Source organism: Momordica charantia (genome assembly GCF_013281855.1).
Source record: "Momordica charantia cultivar OHB3-1 chromosome 9 unlocalized genomic scaffold, Mcharantia_2.0 BLBB01000009.1, whole genome shotgun sequence".
Lineage (NCBI taxonomy): Eukaryota > Viridiplantae > Streptophyta > Magnoliopsida > Cucurbitales > Cucurbitaceae > Momordica > Momordica charantia.
Window position 1 is genome coordinate 740801 of NW_028275167.1, and position 15806 is coordinate 756606.

General features: G+C 36.1%; 3 protein-coding genes across 4 annotated transcripts; 2 read left to right on the plus strand and 1 right to left on the minus strand.

Annotated features, from left to right (window-relative positions):
- Positions 1-562: 562 nt before the first annotated feature.
- Positions 563-7074, plus strand: LOC111016878 (Sec14p-like phosphatidylinositol transfer family protein). 2 transcript variants are annotated; one of them, XM_022292435.2, is made up of 14 exons: positions 563-836; positions 949-1249; positions 2773-2872; positions 3256-3522; positions 3608-3685; positions 3768-3869; positions 3958-4007; positions 4112-4211; positions 4364-4453; positions 4540-4632; positions 5099-5180; positions 5926-6311; positions 6405-6479; positions 6646-7074. In XM_022292435.2, the coding sequence occupies exons 1-14, from the start codon at positions 830-832 to the stop codon at positions 6697-6699; spliced, it is 1785 nt and encodes a 594-aa protein (XP_022148127.1). In that variant the 5' UTR covers positions 563-829; the 3' UTR covers positions 6700-7074. The 2 variants fall into 2 exon arrangements, with proteins under 2 accessions (XP_022148127.1, XP_022148134.1); XM_022292442.2 differs by lacking the exon at positions 563-836 and having other exon boundaries at positions 1109-1249; positions 2751-2872.
- Positions 7075-10688: 3614 nt separating this feature from the next.
- Positions 10689-12213, minus strand: LOC111013395 (exopolygalacturonase-like). Its single transcript, XM_088116931.1, has 4 exons — positions 12184-12213; positions 11756-12129; positions 11102-11630; positions 10689-11031 (listed from the first exon to the last, which is right to left on the minus strand). Exons 1-4 carry the CDS (start codon positions 12211-12213, stop codon positions 10771-10773), a joined length of 1194 nt encoding a protein of 397 aa, XP_087973057.1. The 3' UTR covers positions 10689-10770.
- Positions 12214-13366: 1153 nt separating this feature from the next.
- Positions 13367-14391, plus strand: LOC111015141 (Homeodomain-like superfamily protein). Its single transcript, XM_022290077.2, has one exon. It carries the CDS (start codon positions 13585-13587, stop codon positions 14281-14283), a length of 699 nt encoding a protein of 232 aa, XP_022145769.1. The 5' UTR covers positions 13367-13584; the 3' UTR covers positions 14284-14391.
- The last annotated feature ends 1415 nt before the right edge of the window (positions 14392-15806 follow it).

Sequence of the window (15806 nt, forward strand, 5' to 3'; positions counted from 1 at the left end):
CGTAGAAATCTGACATTGATGTGGTGCTCTACTAAATGTGTACTCCGATACCTAAATTAGAACTTAAGATGAGAGTGAACGAGTATGGAGCAAGTATAGTAATGGCAAGAATCTCAGTGAGAGCCTTACTTGAGGGTGTGTGCCGAATTTACGTAAATGTTCGTGTGGGAATACTTGCTTGGCAGAGTTATGTGTACCTTGATTAGTATAGTAATGAATGATTATGAAGAGGGTCGTGCTGGGTGGTTGTAGGGACCATTACATTCTTTGTCAAAATTTTTAATTATAAAGTTTCAAACTCAAATTTGAAAATACAAGAAACATAACATATTCACTGAATCCATTTGGTTCAATCAATTTGAAAACAAGAAACATAATCACATAACAAACAGAGTCTAAGTGATTCTCGAAGAATCACTTAAAATTATTTTCTAACGTTGTATTTTAAAATGAGAGTGATTTTGTAACAAATAAAAAGTAGTAAGTAATTCTAACATGTCAAAATCAACTAGTGTTTGACTGTTGTCCTGAGAAACAGAAGCTGCAGAAGTAAAATACGGTGTTTTCAGAATCAGAACAGAAGCATCGTAGAAGTTGAAGCTCAAAGGACGGCGCCCATCGTACTCTTCGCTTCGTCCTTTTACTTTCCATTCTCTCTCTCTCTCCTAAGAAATTGAAAAAATCTAGACAAACCCAGAGGCCTCTGCATGATCTCCTACTGATTGTGCGGGTTCAACGACTTTTTTGGTGTGTAATCCAATCCGTCTCTTGTTTGATGCTGTGTGGAATCTGTGCGGCTTTTGTTTCCGACACGCTTTGATTCAACAAAATGCCGGGTACACTTTTTGATCCGATCCATTGAATTTGATTGATCTACCTTTGATTTCTTCCTGCATCTGATACCCGATCGTCTCGTTTTTGTATATGGCCTGCCTACTTCTGTTTCAGGAGAATTTGTTGCAGCTGAAGAGGATGCGAGGGTGAGGGTTTTTGAGCCTGAATCCTCTGAAGACGAGAGGCGGCGGACACGCTCTAAATCTCTCAGGAAGAGAGCGATGAGCGCTTCTGCTAGATTTAGCAGCACGCTAAGAAAGCATGGCAGGAGGGTCGCGGATTGCCGTTTTGCTCCGATTTCGGTTGATGAGGTCCGGGACGCGGGGGAGGAAGATTCGGTCAATAAGTTCCGCGAGGTTTTGGTCGCGAGAGATCTGCTGCCACTCCGTCATGATGATTACCACACTATGCTGAGGTAGCTCAATTTGTTCTATGGTAGCTTGATTTTTTTCTGAGCTCCTCTGCAAGTATTTTAAATCAAACTCTTTTATGAGGTTAGCGAGATGTATGCGGTGCGGAGTTGGTTGAGTGTTTGTATTTCTATAGTTTGATTGCTATGGATCTGAATAATCTGAATAAGCTTCCAGTCTAGTGATGCACTGACGGAAGTATTGCTGGAAATTTTTAGATAGAAGTAGACGTCTTCTCCACATTTTGAGTACATTTTTTCTTTCTTCCTTGCCGCGGGGAATCCTGATAGCCATCTTGCTAAATAACCAATCTATAATTCATTCAAGAAACATCACAATTTTTAATAACACAAGCGAAACTTTCTACCCTCGTTCCTAGGTTTCTAGACAGGCTAGTGAGAGACTTTTAGAGGAGAGGGTGGCTCCCACTTGGTTAAGTTGGAGTTGTGTCCAAGCCTATATTTTATGGGGGTTGGGTATTGGTAACCTGATCAGCAAGATGTGCTTTCCTTGGGCAAATGGTTGTGGAGATTTCTTTTGGAGTGTAATGCTTTATCGCATTAGGTTACCATAAGTATCCATTGGCTTCGTACTGATGGGTGGAATTCAAGATCGGCCTGGCCATCAGTGTTTCCAGGATATACCTTTGGAGTATAGCTTTTAGAAGTATACCAGGCCTCTTGAAGAGCTTGGTAGCCTGTATTTATATTTATCTTCTTTTTTTTTTTTGGATAGGAAATGTTCATCTATTTTAGTAGAAGTTAGATTATCTCGTTCTTGTTCCTTTCAGGAGCTGCTTGTATCTTCTCAACCTTACTCATGGTCTATCTAGTTATTTATCATTGTGTTTGTGACTTGAGCACTGGAGACTAGAATTTTCTACTCTTTTCTACGTGTCTCTTCATACTCAAGGTGTCTTTGAGTTCCATTTTTACTTCTTGCTTGAGGAAAATCTTGGAAGTTCTTGCTCCAAGAGAATTGGATTTTTCGCTTGGTTAATGGCTCTTGGTAAAAATTAATAATTGTGTCGTTCAGAAGAGTTTTCTTTCCTTTTGCCTTCTCTCCCCAGGCCTCTGAGGTTTAGGACAATTTTTTCCTGCGTTTTCTTTTTTCTCATGATATGTGGTGTAGATCCGTTTAGGACTTCTGGTGTCAGTTTCTCTTGCAACCAGAACTATCAGGATGTGTTGGTTGAGATTATTCTCCCATCTTTCTCTTACAAGAAAGGTAGATGTTTGGTAAGCTAGGCCTAGGGACTGGGCCTGTGACTCTTGTGGTCCATTTTCCTTCCCTTATTGCTGCAGTGTGCCATTAGATTTAGCCTAGGAAAAGCAATAAATTTTTCACCATAGAACTATGGTGCGAGGAGATGGAGACCGGGAACTTTGCTTCAGTTCAATGCTTCACTTTCCTTTTTCGTCTTATTTATTTTTTTATATTTTATATTTTTGTTGTTGTTGTTTTTATGGTTTTTCTGTTCATTTTTTGCCTGCTACTTCTCTGCAGAAAATTTGTTATTTTGTTTCAGATTCCTCAAGGCTAGGAAGTTCGACATTGATAAAACTCTTCACATGTGGATAGAGATGCTCAACTGGAGAAAAGATAATAACGTAGATACTATTATGCAGGTAATGTGGCATGCTATCTTCCTTTTTTTTTTCCCCCTTTTGCCCCCTCTGTCTCAAATATAGAACTTTTATTATAACACATGAAAGCTGAAACCAGTACCCTCATTGTGCAAGAAAGCAGTGAGGTCTTGGGTTCTTTTTTTTTTAATTTATTTTTTTAATATAAGAAACAAGTTTCCATTACCAAAAAGATAAGTACGAAGGCCCATCTAAAAAAACAAGGGAGGTTAAAAAAACCCACCAAGTGGTATTAATCAAAAGCCGTAAGTTACCAAGCAGCAATTCTTATGTCCTTCTCTCTTCTCCCTGTGTATTATGAGAAATTTCTGCTTCTTCACCTTTCATTACTTGACAGATGTTGTACCTAAATCATATCTTTGTAGGATTTCATGTATGATGAGTATGAAGAAGTTCAACGTTTTTATCCTCATGGTTACCATGGTGTAGATAAAGGAGGAAGACCTGTTTATATTGAAAGACTTGGAAAAGTTGAACCTGGCAAGCTAATGAACGTCACCACAATAGATCGATTTTTAAAATATCATGTTCAGGGGTTTGAGAAGCTTTTCACTGAGAAATTCCCAGCATGTTCCGTTGCAGCGAAAAGACACATATATTGTACAACAACGATACTAGATGTGCAGGGACTGGTAATTTCTTAGAATACCTGAGTGTTATGGTTGTTTTGCACTGTATAATATGCTGATAATTATATTGCTTCTTATAATTGTGCAGAACTTGGTGAGCTTTGGCAAGATGGCACATGAGCTTGTTATGCGCATGCAGAAAATTGATGGGGACAATTATCCTGAGGTTACCTGAACTATATTTTATACCAAATTAGTTTACTTACTCCAGGAGCATCTATAATTTTTTCATATTTGCTACTCTGCAGACGCTAAATCAGATGTATATAGTAAATGCCGGCAGTGGGTTCAAATTTCTATGGAACACCGCAAGAACCTTTCTTGATCCAAGGACTACAGCAAAGATACACGTACAAGTTCTCTTTTAGTGAATTTTATTTCTTCTGAGCTTTGAATAATGCATGAATCACTAAAGTTGATTCTTTGCTGGTTCTGTAGGTCTTGGGCAACAAATTCCAAAATAAGTTGTTGGAGGTCATAGACTCAAGGTCTGTAATCCTTTCCAATATACTTTTGTGTCTCACATTTTTCTTTAAACGTTGTGTTGATTTTTTCATTTTATGAAATTGAAATTTTTTTTCTCCTTAAACAGACAACTTCCTGACTTCCTTGGAGGAGATTGTTCATGTTCAAATGAAGGTGGATGCCTTAGATCTGACAAGGGGCCCTGGAATGATCCTGAAATCATGAAAGTCTGATCCTAGTCAATTTACAATGCTTATTATACTTTGTAATTATCAATTTCTAAAATTCTTAACATTCATCAGAATCTTCGTTATCTACAATATTGTTAACTGCATCACATGAAGCATGAAGTTACATTACATCTTATTTTACTTAGCAGATTGTTTATGCCGAAGAAGCTATTCATTCAAGTAAAGGTAAAAATATCTACAATGGGAGCAGTTTTGAAGTCAACTTTTTTGACTCGAAGGTGACCTTGTTGTTTTGTATCATATATGCTTTCATTATTTTCTGGTTGCCTGCTATTTGTGATGCTATTTTTTTTCCTACTAGCAGATCGTGGGTAATGGAATATCTTCACCTGAATCAGGGTCTGAAGCAACTGCCAGTGCTTCTGGCATCGAGAATTTTGTTTCAATGGCTGACAGGGTAAGAATGATGGGAATTAGGTTATTTTCAGTACTCTGTAAACATGGACTTTTTGTTTCAGTCTATTCTGAGGGTTCAGAACATTTCAATTACAAAGCTGGAGTTGGTTCCTTCAGCTGTTGTAACAGGAGGATGCTGTTTAAGATTGACTGTAATTGTCCAATATATATGTTCTGAAAAGCTGTTTGATTGTTTTGCATATATATCAATTAGAAATCAGTGTGTCCCCTTGCAAAAGAAATGCTTCTATTTTAGGTCTTTCATAAATCATGTAAAAAATATCATTGCATTTCAGGAGTATAAAGGGAAAAGGTGCTGAAAATTGTCCAATTAGTTGGTAAGGTGCATGCTCTTTTAGCAGCTTTGATCTCATTAGCAGATCATATTATCGAGGAATAGTTTCTATATTCTTATTTATATATCAATTCATTTTTATAATTAATTATTTATTTTACATTCCTGTCAGGAAAAATGTTCCACACCAAGTCCCATCAGCAGCATCATTGAACCTACAGATACTGCTGGAATAATTGAAGAATATACTTCAAGTAGGTCAAGATTCAACTATTATCATTTTCCTTAGCTGCAGAATAAAACTTTGCAAACTGTTTCTACGTTGCATGCAATTAGCTGTCTTTCTACTTGTTAATATTCAAACCCTTGGTGCTATGATGAAAAAACCCAACTGTCCCAATCATCGTGTTGTTGAACAATTTTTGCTCGGTTTCTTGCATCATTGTTTGTGAAAAATCTATTTGGTGGCATGGACTGAGCCTAAAGATACAAAGCAGCAAAAGGATCGTGTAGAAGTGAAAAGATGGTGTTTTCAAGATCAAAGCTAGAGACTATATTTTGGGGATGTGTTAGTTGAATTTGTAGTTAGCTTATATGGTCAATTAAGACGGCTAGAACTCATGGGCATTTCCCAGACTACTTGAAATCCTTATCACAATGGTTGCACGATTTCCATGCTTATTCATGAATTGAATATGAATTATTGGATTTATCTTCCTTTTTCCAGTACCTACCTACTGATTTATAAAGAAAATGATCCATGTGTCTTTTCATACACTGCAGGGCTAAAATTTTTCCATTTTCTGTCAAGGAGATAATCAATTTCTTACTGGTTCAACATAAATTAGTGATACTGCTATCTCTTTCTATATCATCCTGTCATAAAGTTGACTGGGGAAATATTTATTTCAGAAAGCTGATAAATTAGTTTAAACATAAAGACTAGAATGTGACACTGGCATCAAGAGTGGTAACTAGCTTGTTTTTTTAATGTGACAGATAATCTAAATGCTGATGTTCGACCAAGAAGGCAACTGAAGAGATTCGTTCCCCGTGTTACGAGTACATTTGTTCATTTTGTATTCAACATTTTTGCTTGTATATATCTACTAGTCCCAGGATTGCGGAGAATTTTCATGATGAGACATGCTGAGAATCAACAACCTGAAGGCCCTTGCAACAATCAGTTGGAAGATTTGGAGTCTCGAGAACAATCTACGACATTGAAAGTGGATCCACTCTGGAAAAGGCTGCAAAACTTGGAAGTCATGGTGACGGAACTTACGAAAAAACCTTCAAAAATCCCTTTAGAGAAAGAGAACATGCTTCATGAATCTTTGAATCGTATAAAGTCCATAGAATATGACTTACAGAAGACAAAGAGAGTAAGAAAATCTTCTTTCAAAATAACAGTGAACACTGAAGAAGGTGGATTGTGTTTCAAACTAAATTTAATTATTTCCTTGCTTTGATCTTAGGCACTACTTGCAACTGCATCAAAACAAGTGGAGCTTGCTGAGTCTATGGAAAGTATAAAGGAAAGCAACTTAGTTGTACGTCTCCAAAATACTTATTAACATTTTGTGGTTGTAAAATTGTAATACATATATGTATATATGCTAGGAAAGTATGCATGTTCTTGTTTTTCCATTCCGGGGAAGTCTGTTCACTATTACCAAACAGGATTTTGCTAATGGAGTTGCTTGTTACAAATTGCAGGGAGCAAATTCATGTTGGCCGAGAAATCGAAAACCAAATTTGTATGGAAGTTGAGTGTCATTGTCACCAGATCGAAGTTTTGCCTGTCGATTCGAGAATTCTCAATTCAGGTTCCCTCTTATCTTCTCTTGCTCCGTGCTTGCATGGAAGATGTTTCTCATCATAGGGAAGAAATTATTATACACCACAAAAAGAGACTTTCTTTGTATAGAGCCATAACAAAGAATTTCACACCCCGCACACACCTGATAACTGTTCTTATATATTTGTACATGATTTACAGTTCTCTCTTTTTCTCCTTTTCCCCATCGAGTCCTGAAACTGATACACATCATAGATATAAGAAATGTACTTGTCCTCACTCACTCGTGTATTGTACCAACTAACATTTTACTAAATATAGAGAACATGCCTTCTCTTTCCATTTCATACATATGCTTCAACTCATTCTCATATTGTATCAGCAGCTGCTTCACTCTCTCTCATTTGTTGATAAACCTTCATTATGTGCTTCTCCATTATTTGTGCATCACACATTTCTTGTACATCCTTAATTTACAACAAAATAAGAGTGAATTTGAGGTGATCTTTAGTAGCAGTGGTTTGAAGTGGAGTATTTTCTTGGTAGTACTTTGCATGGTGACCAAACAACATTACAAAATTTAAAATATGTTTTTAATTTCAAAAAGTCATGCCAAGCTTTTAAATTAACAAGGACTAAATAAAAGCCTATGAAGTTTGAGACCATTGGAGCTTTTAAAAATTTACAATATTTTTTTCCTTTTTTTTAGTACAATAGGGATGAGTTTGAGAATTAGAATCTCGAACTTTTGGAGAGGTTATTGGGGACTTTTTTTTTTCTTGGATTTTTTGGGGTGAATAACTCCGGTATGATCCACTTGATTTTTCTTTAGACATCTTAAGGTGCACGTTTTCAGTTATTTTTGGGGAGAACCTATTCTCAACAACATTTCTTATCAACTGAATGCCTAGCAGTGTTCTTAAATTTGAATCTCCTAGAACATCTCCTAATCCGAAATCTATGCATACTTTGATGTTCTTCCTTTGTTCATAATCATTCTCCTCGTGATTTAAAGTTAATTCTATCTGTGTCCCAACCCTTATTTCGATCCGGAATAAAGTCTTAGCTCATCCTCTAAATGAATCTACATGTTTTAATCTTAATGAATCTTTGAGAATATTTCTTCTACGGATCCTTTTATTTAACACTGCCAATTACTTCAATGAAAGGAGTTAATGGATATAGTAGTCATTCCCTGAAAAATATGACATATAGTACTTCTCCTCAAGCTTGTGACTCAGTGCGAAAGTGAGTCTAGCTTAATGATAATTGTCGTATATCTTCAATAACGAAATTGGGAGTTAAAAAAACTTTTGCGATTCAATGTCAAAGCGAGTATAGTTCAACGATAATTGACATATATCTCCAATCAAGAGATTGTAAATTTGATCCCCCAACCCCACATGTTATACTAAATATATATTTTTTTTTTGTGATTTAGTTGTTGACAATATCTAGATTACAAACTATTCAAGATACACTAAGAAGATCCTAAGTTAAAAAAGGTCGTGGATGAAGAGAGGAATAAAAAAGGTCGTGGATGAAGAGAGGAAAAAAGGAGGGAAGAAGCAATTATTCTAAAAATAATATAAAACTAGCAAAAATGTCAGTTCATTTAAAATTGCCAACCCATTTAAAAGGATTATTTTGTGTTTCGCATTTAGATTTGGAATTGCTTCAAAACTTACAAAAAAAAAATTCTAATCCGCACGAGAGTTATTGGTTTCACTCTCATGATATAGAAATACATTATGGAAAAGACATGAACATAATTAACGAAATTCCAAATCTTCAGTACCCTTTGCATTGATTATGAACGATATTTGAGGCCGTCACATTTCCCCTCACGATCTGACATTTTTATTAATATTCATAGAGTTTCATCTCAAAATCAATTGGTGATAAGATGAGTAACACACTTATATTATAAACCTTTGTTAGATCTTTTATGTTTTCAATGTGGGATCCTTAATATGCTCCCTCATGATCGTGGCTGTTTTAACTCATCGATATTGTCTAGATCCCATTTTTTTTAATTGGATGCTCGTTTGAGCTTTTTGAGCTCTGACACCATTTTAAAGATCTTTTGGGTTGAGCGTAAAACTAATTCAACCTTAATTCAATGGAAATAATTCTCATTCATTACCTTTAAAAGAAGACTCTGGGAATCTTATACACCAAATATATCACCTATGCCTACTATCAATCAAGGAAAGAATTTGACAGTAGAGGTGGCTGTCAATTTTAGGAGGTAATGGACAGTAATTGAAACTTGATTTTAGGATTCAAAAAGGTAAAATAAAACAACGGTGATAATCCCTTAATAGCCTAAATTATGAAAGATACAAATACCATAAATAAAAGTAATTTACCAATTAATACAAATGCTCCAAAGGTGGCTAGAAATATGAGATTAGTAACGGTTTAGTTGATGTATGTTTGTTGTATTAGGCAACAAACAAGCACTATTGGTGGCCAAACACATTACACAATATTACAGCACACCATGACAGCAAGCATAATATTCAATTCATACCATGAAGCAAACATCATTCTCAATCTTTGGAAAGTCAACATTTGGATATAGCATTTATGCCTTATTATCGTTCCATAAATTGGGGAGCAATCATATCTTATGATTGCTATCAATATTTATTTCCTTTTACCATTCTTTCCCTCGATCTTTACTAAAGAGCAGCAAATATGTACACAATCACAGCTTGAATAAAAATAGATTTATCTCTAAAATCTTTGTTTACTGCTCTTGTTTTTTTTTTCATGTTGCTCATTTGACATTGATTTGCCGTGTAAATTTATAGAGCGATGGTTTATTCATCCGTAACATAGTATTAGAGCAGGATGTTTAGAGTTTGGGGAGTATTAGATATCTAATACATGAATTAAATTTACCCAACACCCATCATTTTAAGCTTTTGGGATTAAGTGGTAGTTTATTCATCTTTAACAATTTTGAGGTAGCACGTTCTCATTTATTTTTCTGAGAGAAGCTATTCTCACAACAACATTTCTTATCAACTGAGTGCCTAGCCATGTTCTCAAATTTGAATGTCCACATATTTTGATGTTCTTCCTTTGTTCATAATCATTCTCCTTATGATTTATACTTGATCCAAAATCAATTAAGTACATTTCTCTTAGTTATTTTCGTCACATCGAAATGGTACAAATGTTATTCTTCTATCACTAGAGAAATGTACACATCTATGGATATTCGCTTCTTTGAGAATCCGTCTTTTTCCACATTATGGGAGAATATGAGGGAATTTGAGCCATTAAAAGTTGATTCTATTTGTGTCACAACCCTTACTTCCATCAGGATTAAGATCTTAGCTCATCCCTTAAATGAGCTATATGTTTTCGAGCCCGATTAGTCTATTGTTTCTAAGCCTATTGATTAATTCTGAACCTGAAGTCCCACAAGGATGAACACTTCTTTACACAACAAGAAAGCTGACAACCTTGCAAATACTTAAAATGTCAACCACTTGGACCAGATTCATAATCTTTGAATCCCAACAGTGAGAATATTACTTCTTTGGTTCCTTTGATTGAGGATTTAACACTACCAATTTCATTAAAGGAAAGGAGTTAAAAGTTGTACTAGTCATCCGTTGAAAAATATAATATCTTATCAAGCTTTTGTGACTCAATTAGAAAGGGTATGAATTGCAGATGCACTTATCAAAAGTTAATAAAGGTCGCGGATGAAGAAAGGAAAAAGCGAGGAAAGAATAATCTAAAAATAATATAAAATTAGTAAAAATGTCAACTGGTATTTTGTCATCTTTCATTTAGAATTGGAATGGCATCTAAACTTTGAACTCACAAAAAAATTTCTAATCCGTATCAGAGTAAGTGGTTTCACTCTCATGATATAGAAATACATTATTGAAACATGCACATAATTCACGGCATGAAACGAAATATATACCTACGAAATTTTCGAAGCAAAAATTGATAATGCTAGGTAAAAAAAAAATACAAATTGCTTTCTATATATAAAAGTTTCACAATAAAATTGATTACGGAGTTGATGGAGAGTGAGCAGCGACCGGTGCAGCACATGCACGAGGATTTTGCTTTCCAGAAACGGTAGGTTTCACATTTAAACATTCAGACGTAATTTTTCCTTCCTTTCCATTGTAAGTAAGGTCAATATCAGCTACCTCTACACCTTCACATGGATGACTTTTGCTGCAAACAAGTTTGACTGCTACCGGAGTAGCAGAAGTGCCTTTAATATTTTTAATGGTAACTTTTGAGATCTTAATCTGTGATGGACTCTGAAAAATACAAAAAAGAACATTACAATATAAATAAGCTTTAAAATTAATTAATAATAAATTGAAAAACGTGAGAATGAAACACGTACCTTCTCTCGCAGTGGTTGTGTGAACAATATTCTTGGTCTATAAAGACAGGATTGCTAACGTTAACCATTTCAATATCTTCAAAATGCATGTCAGTGACCCTACCAGTGCCAGGAGTACCAGGCCATGTTTTGATCGTAACACCGTTGGAAGTATTAATTAATTTGCACTTTTTTACTATAACTCCTTCCACGATCTCTTCACCTTCAAACTTTCCCAAACTTCCTATGCTAATGCCATGTCCTGGTCCACAAGTGACATCTGTGATCGTTATTTGTTTGCTTGTATCTCCTATAGACACACAATCATCTCTAGTTCCAATGTTGGAGCTGATGATGTTAATCCCACTAGAACGACCTATGTGAATTCCATCGGTGTTTGGACTGTCCTCTGGTGCAATAATTGTGAAATGGTCGAAGGTAACGTTATTGCAGCCCATGACATTGACATGAAAATTCTTGCTGTTCAATGAAGTTATACCCTTCACTATTGAGTTGTTAACAAAGTTGAACCTAAAACTCCGGTGAACAATTAAAAAAAAAAGGTTAAAATTGCTAATAATAAGATGATGTGAAGGAAATAGAATTTTATTGTAATTATTGAAGAAGGTAAGCTTACAATGGGAAGCATGGTACACTTCTTGTTTACGTGGCAATCATTCAATTTCCAACTTTCTTTTCCTTGGGCATCATAAACTCCAGTGCCCGACAATGTTAAGTGAGTAACCTTTCCGATAGTAAGCCATCCATCTGTTTTTGTTACAATGGGAGCTTTCAACGTTCCTTGGAGTTCAATCTCAATTGGACTCTTGCAAGGGTCTTTGATGTTGACTTCACCTAAATTATACTCTCCTTTTGGAATCAATATTTTAGTTGCAGCGGTGGATGCACATGCTTGCGTCCATGCAGTTGTGAAAGCCTGAGTAATATCACCCTTAGGCTTAGCACCCAACTTTGTGAGATCTAAAACACCACTGCCTCCACTGCTGCCGCCAGCACCACCACCGCCACCCTTTTAAGCTTTACCCTGAAATGCCAATTGCAACAGTAACACCAACAGTAATACCACCAACTTCGATCCCAATCTGAATCCCATCTTTTTTCCTTTTCCTTTTTTTTTCTTTAAACTTTTTGGGGTTATATATTTTTAAATTCAAAATGGGTGCCAATGTCTATTCTTCCAAGCCATTTTTACATACAAGCACAAACTCAATTCTTATTACCTAAATATGTCGAACATATATGTTTTAGAGGTTGTGCTTAAAACTTGCATGTCTTTGGATCCCATTCGTAGGTTTTGCTCTCTATCTTTTAGAATTAGTGGAGTGACTACTTCTCCCTTAAATTTATGTGCCTATTACTGCTCACTAAACAACAAGTGGCCCAAACAAATAATTGGAAATCACCAATCGTAAACGAGTGGCAAAAAAGACATAACTCGTTTACGATTTGGGGGACTATGTGGGAAAAGATTGATTTTCAAAGAAATGAATATTCATAGGTGTGTACATTAATGACGAATATTCTCCCCTTAATTTAGAATAACATTTGTACTCTTTTGGTGGGACGAAAATAACTAAGAAAAATTTATTTTGGATCAAGTATAAATCATAAGGATAATGATTATGAAAAAAGGAAAAACATCAAAATATGCGGAGACATTGCAGTTTGGGATGAATTTTGAGTAAGACATTTATAGGAGATTCAAATTTTGGAATACGGCTAGGCATTCAGTTGATAAGAAACCATGAATTCTGATATGGATTAGAAATTTTGTGTAAGTTGAAAGTTTTGAAGCAACTTCGATTCTAGATAAAAAAAACGCAAAATACATTTTTGGTTCTTGAAGTTTGAGCTGCAAAAAGAGTGTATAGACCACCTACAACTCATTCTTGTGTACCTTTTATATTTTGCATATTTCTCTCTTTTTCCTCCTTCATTTCCACTAATTGCTTCCCAGAAAAGAAGTAGTTTTCTATTTCGGAAATTCATTTTCTTCATACCCCTATTTTTCTTTCATCTGAAGCTGCCGTAAGTATCTATTTGGTCGGTCACTAAGAGGTTAGTGTTATCATCGAATACAAACTTCTATGCCTCACATAAGGAGTATATTTCCTAATAGGATTCATTGCACCTTTTAGGCCTCTAACAGAACAATATTCTATTCTCGAATAGGTCCACACTAATCATGTTCGGCCTCCTCTCCTCCGCCTCCCTAAACAATAGGTGTGTATATTAGCAATCTATTAAATACGAGATCCACGTCAAAGAAAATATACAAACTTGACTATATTTCGTACGTGCGGTAGACAAATCAGCTGAGCAGAGCACAGTAACCAGAAGGGGATCCTAAAAACATTTCGGGTTTTTTTGTGTGCTCAATTTTGGTGGTAAATTGAGCATCTCGTGAAGGAATTGGAATTGGGTGCCGCTGCGCCGCCGTTGACCGACGAATCGCCAGATCCCGATGGCTGCACCGAAAGGCCAGGCGTTTCCATGGACGCACCAGGAGACCCTCCATCTGATCCACGCCTACCAAGACAAATGGTACGCTCTGCAGAGGGGCCAGCTCAGATCCAGCCAGTGGGAGGAAATCGCCGCCAACGTCGCCGCCCGCTGCGGCTACACCGGCCACCTCCACCCCTCCAAGACCGCCGTCCAGTGCCGCCACAAGATGGAGAAGCTCCGCCAGCGTTTCCGCGCCGAGAAACGCCGCCTCTCTCACGCCACCGCCTCCCCTTGGCCCTACTTCGACCTCATCAACAACCTATTGCGCGGCCCCCTCCCAATCTCCGCCCGCCCCTACGAACAACACCACAAATCGATCGATTCCAATTCCGATGAGAATCGCAGCAAATCGAGGAGCGTGAGTCAGATACTCCGAAACAGAAATTGCAGTGGGGAGAATGAAGAAGAAGAAGAAGAAGAAGAGGGGCAAGAGATGTGCTGGAAAGTGGCGGCGGAGATAGGGCTTGTGGCGGAGAGATTGGTGGGGATTGAGAGTGCGAGAATGGAGATGATGAAGGAAGCGGAGATGCGGAGAATGGCGATGGAGAAGAAGAGGATTGAGATGATTCTGGATTCGGAGCACAAGATTCTGAGTTCAATTTCAAAGGCATTTGGATCTCCATCTCCAAAGAGGCTCAAGATTGGCCAACATTCTTGAACTTTGTCAATTAATTCTATGGATCTGTATTCTCTTCTGTTGTTCAAGTCTCCAATTTCCAACTTTTCTTAGCTCTGTTAATAACTGCTGCTCTCCAATTCTCATGCTTTTCTCCGCTTTTTCTTTGTTTTCTTTTTACCTTATTATCTCTCCCATCAAATTCCATTCCGTCGTCTATTCTTAAATTTTTCTACGCTGTTGCTCTTCCTTCTTCTTCTCTCCCACGCTCATTCTTGCTCGTTTTTTTTATTCAACTAGAATCCTAAACCTCCAAAATTCTGGAGATTTTATCTAAATTCAGCTATCAAAACTACGCTCATTGCAACTTCCTAAATCTAACCAAAAAAAATTATCCCACCCCTTGTATTCAAAAATATGAAAAATATCTCAAGAAAGTATCAACAAACATAATATTAATATTAATAATTTATATTACTAATCAATAATTTTTAAACAAGAACTTTACTTAACTTATGTGTTAATATTTATTTGGTTTTAAAATTAAAAATGTATGAAACGAGATTTGTTCGTGCTATAAATGAGTCTCAAACTCTTCGGTGAAAATGTAGATAGTTATCTGAAAAGATCATATAAATCAATAAATTCACTGGGAAATAAGAAAATTATATTAAATTACATAAAATAAATATGTATTTATCAAAAAAAAATATTGGCTTTTATTTTTTTTCAAAAATGTATCACGATTGCGAATTTTAATTATTCTTCGTGTTATTGTAAGTTGGAAACTTTTTGTGCAAAATTTAAAACCTAATACTATACACATAAATACATATTTCTTTGGTGCTATTTTTCTAATTTTATGAGAGATTGTTTTCAATAAAAACAAGCAATTCGTACTTTTTTTTCTAAATATTACTAAATCATGTACATTAACTGAAGTTTTCCTTACATATTTTAATGCCATAATGGACATTTCAACATTCCCATAAACATGTATATGAGCTTCGTTTTTTTAGATGATTCTGTATTGGTTTCCCTATATTACATTGAAATTTGGTTGGGGAATGTGGCCATTTCAGATTAACTTGAGCATTAAATTTACAATGAGGAAGATTCTTCAACATCACTTCATGAAGATTAGAACCATTTGTCTAAATTCATCTTATGAGTCTAATGAAAAGAATTCTGCTACACATTTCAGAGCCTTAGATTCCTTGGGAGTGGAAGGAATTACACTACAATTCAGTTCACACCTCTGAACAAGGATTAAATAGTCAGTAGAAAATGGAACACTTCAAAAACTGCATCCTCGCAGCTAAATTAAACATAAATTAGCTTACCATTCTTACCAGCACAGGCGAACCGATGGATGCACAACCAATCCTAACGAATACCAGCCATACGAGTCTGAGTCAAGAAGATGATTTAAACCCTTAGTTCAATCCAATGGCCAAACCCTTTTCTGTCTATAAAGAACAGAGTAAATGTCAAAGAGAACCAAAGTCATTACGTTACCGAAACATTTCATTGCTTGTTGGCCTAGTGGATGGGCTGAAACTCGG

Excerpts from the sequence above, each read along its gene's own strand:
- LOC111016878 (XM_022292435.2), top strand. Across the intron at positions 3,523-3,607 it reads TACTAGATGTGCAGGGACTG|AACTTGGTGAGCTTTGGCAA; the intron begins GTAATTTCTTAG and ends ATAATTGTGCAG. Across the intron at positions 4,633-5,098 it reads TTGTTTCAATGGCTGACAGG|GAAAAATGTTCCACACCAAG; the intron begins GTAAGAATGATG and ends CATTCCTGTCAG.
- LOC111013395 (XM_088116931.1), bottom strand. The coding sequence starts at position 12,213 with ATGGGATTCAGATTGGGATCGAAGTTGGTG. Across the intron at positions 12,130-12,183 it reads GATTGGGATCGAAGTTGGTG|GGTGGCGGTGGTGGTGCTGG; the intron begins GTATTACTGTTG and ends AAAGCTTAAAAG. Across the intron at positions 11,631-11,755 it reads GATTGCCACGTAAACAAGAA|GTTCAACTTTGTTAACAACT; the intron begins GTGTACCATGCT and ends CCGGAGTTTTAG.
- LOC111015141 (XM_022290077.2), top strand. The coding sequence starts at position 13,585 with ATGGCTGCACCGAAAGGCCAGGCGTTTCCATGGACGCACCAGGAGACC.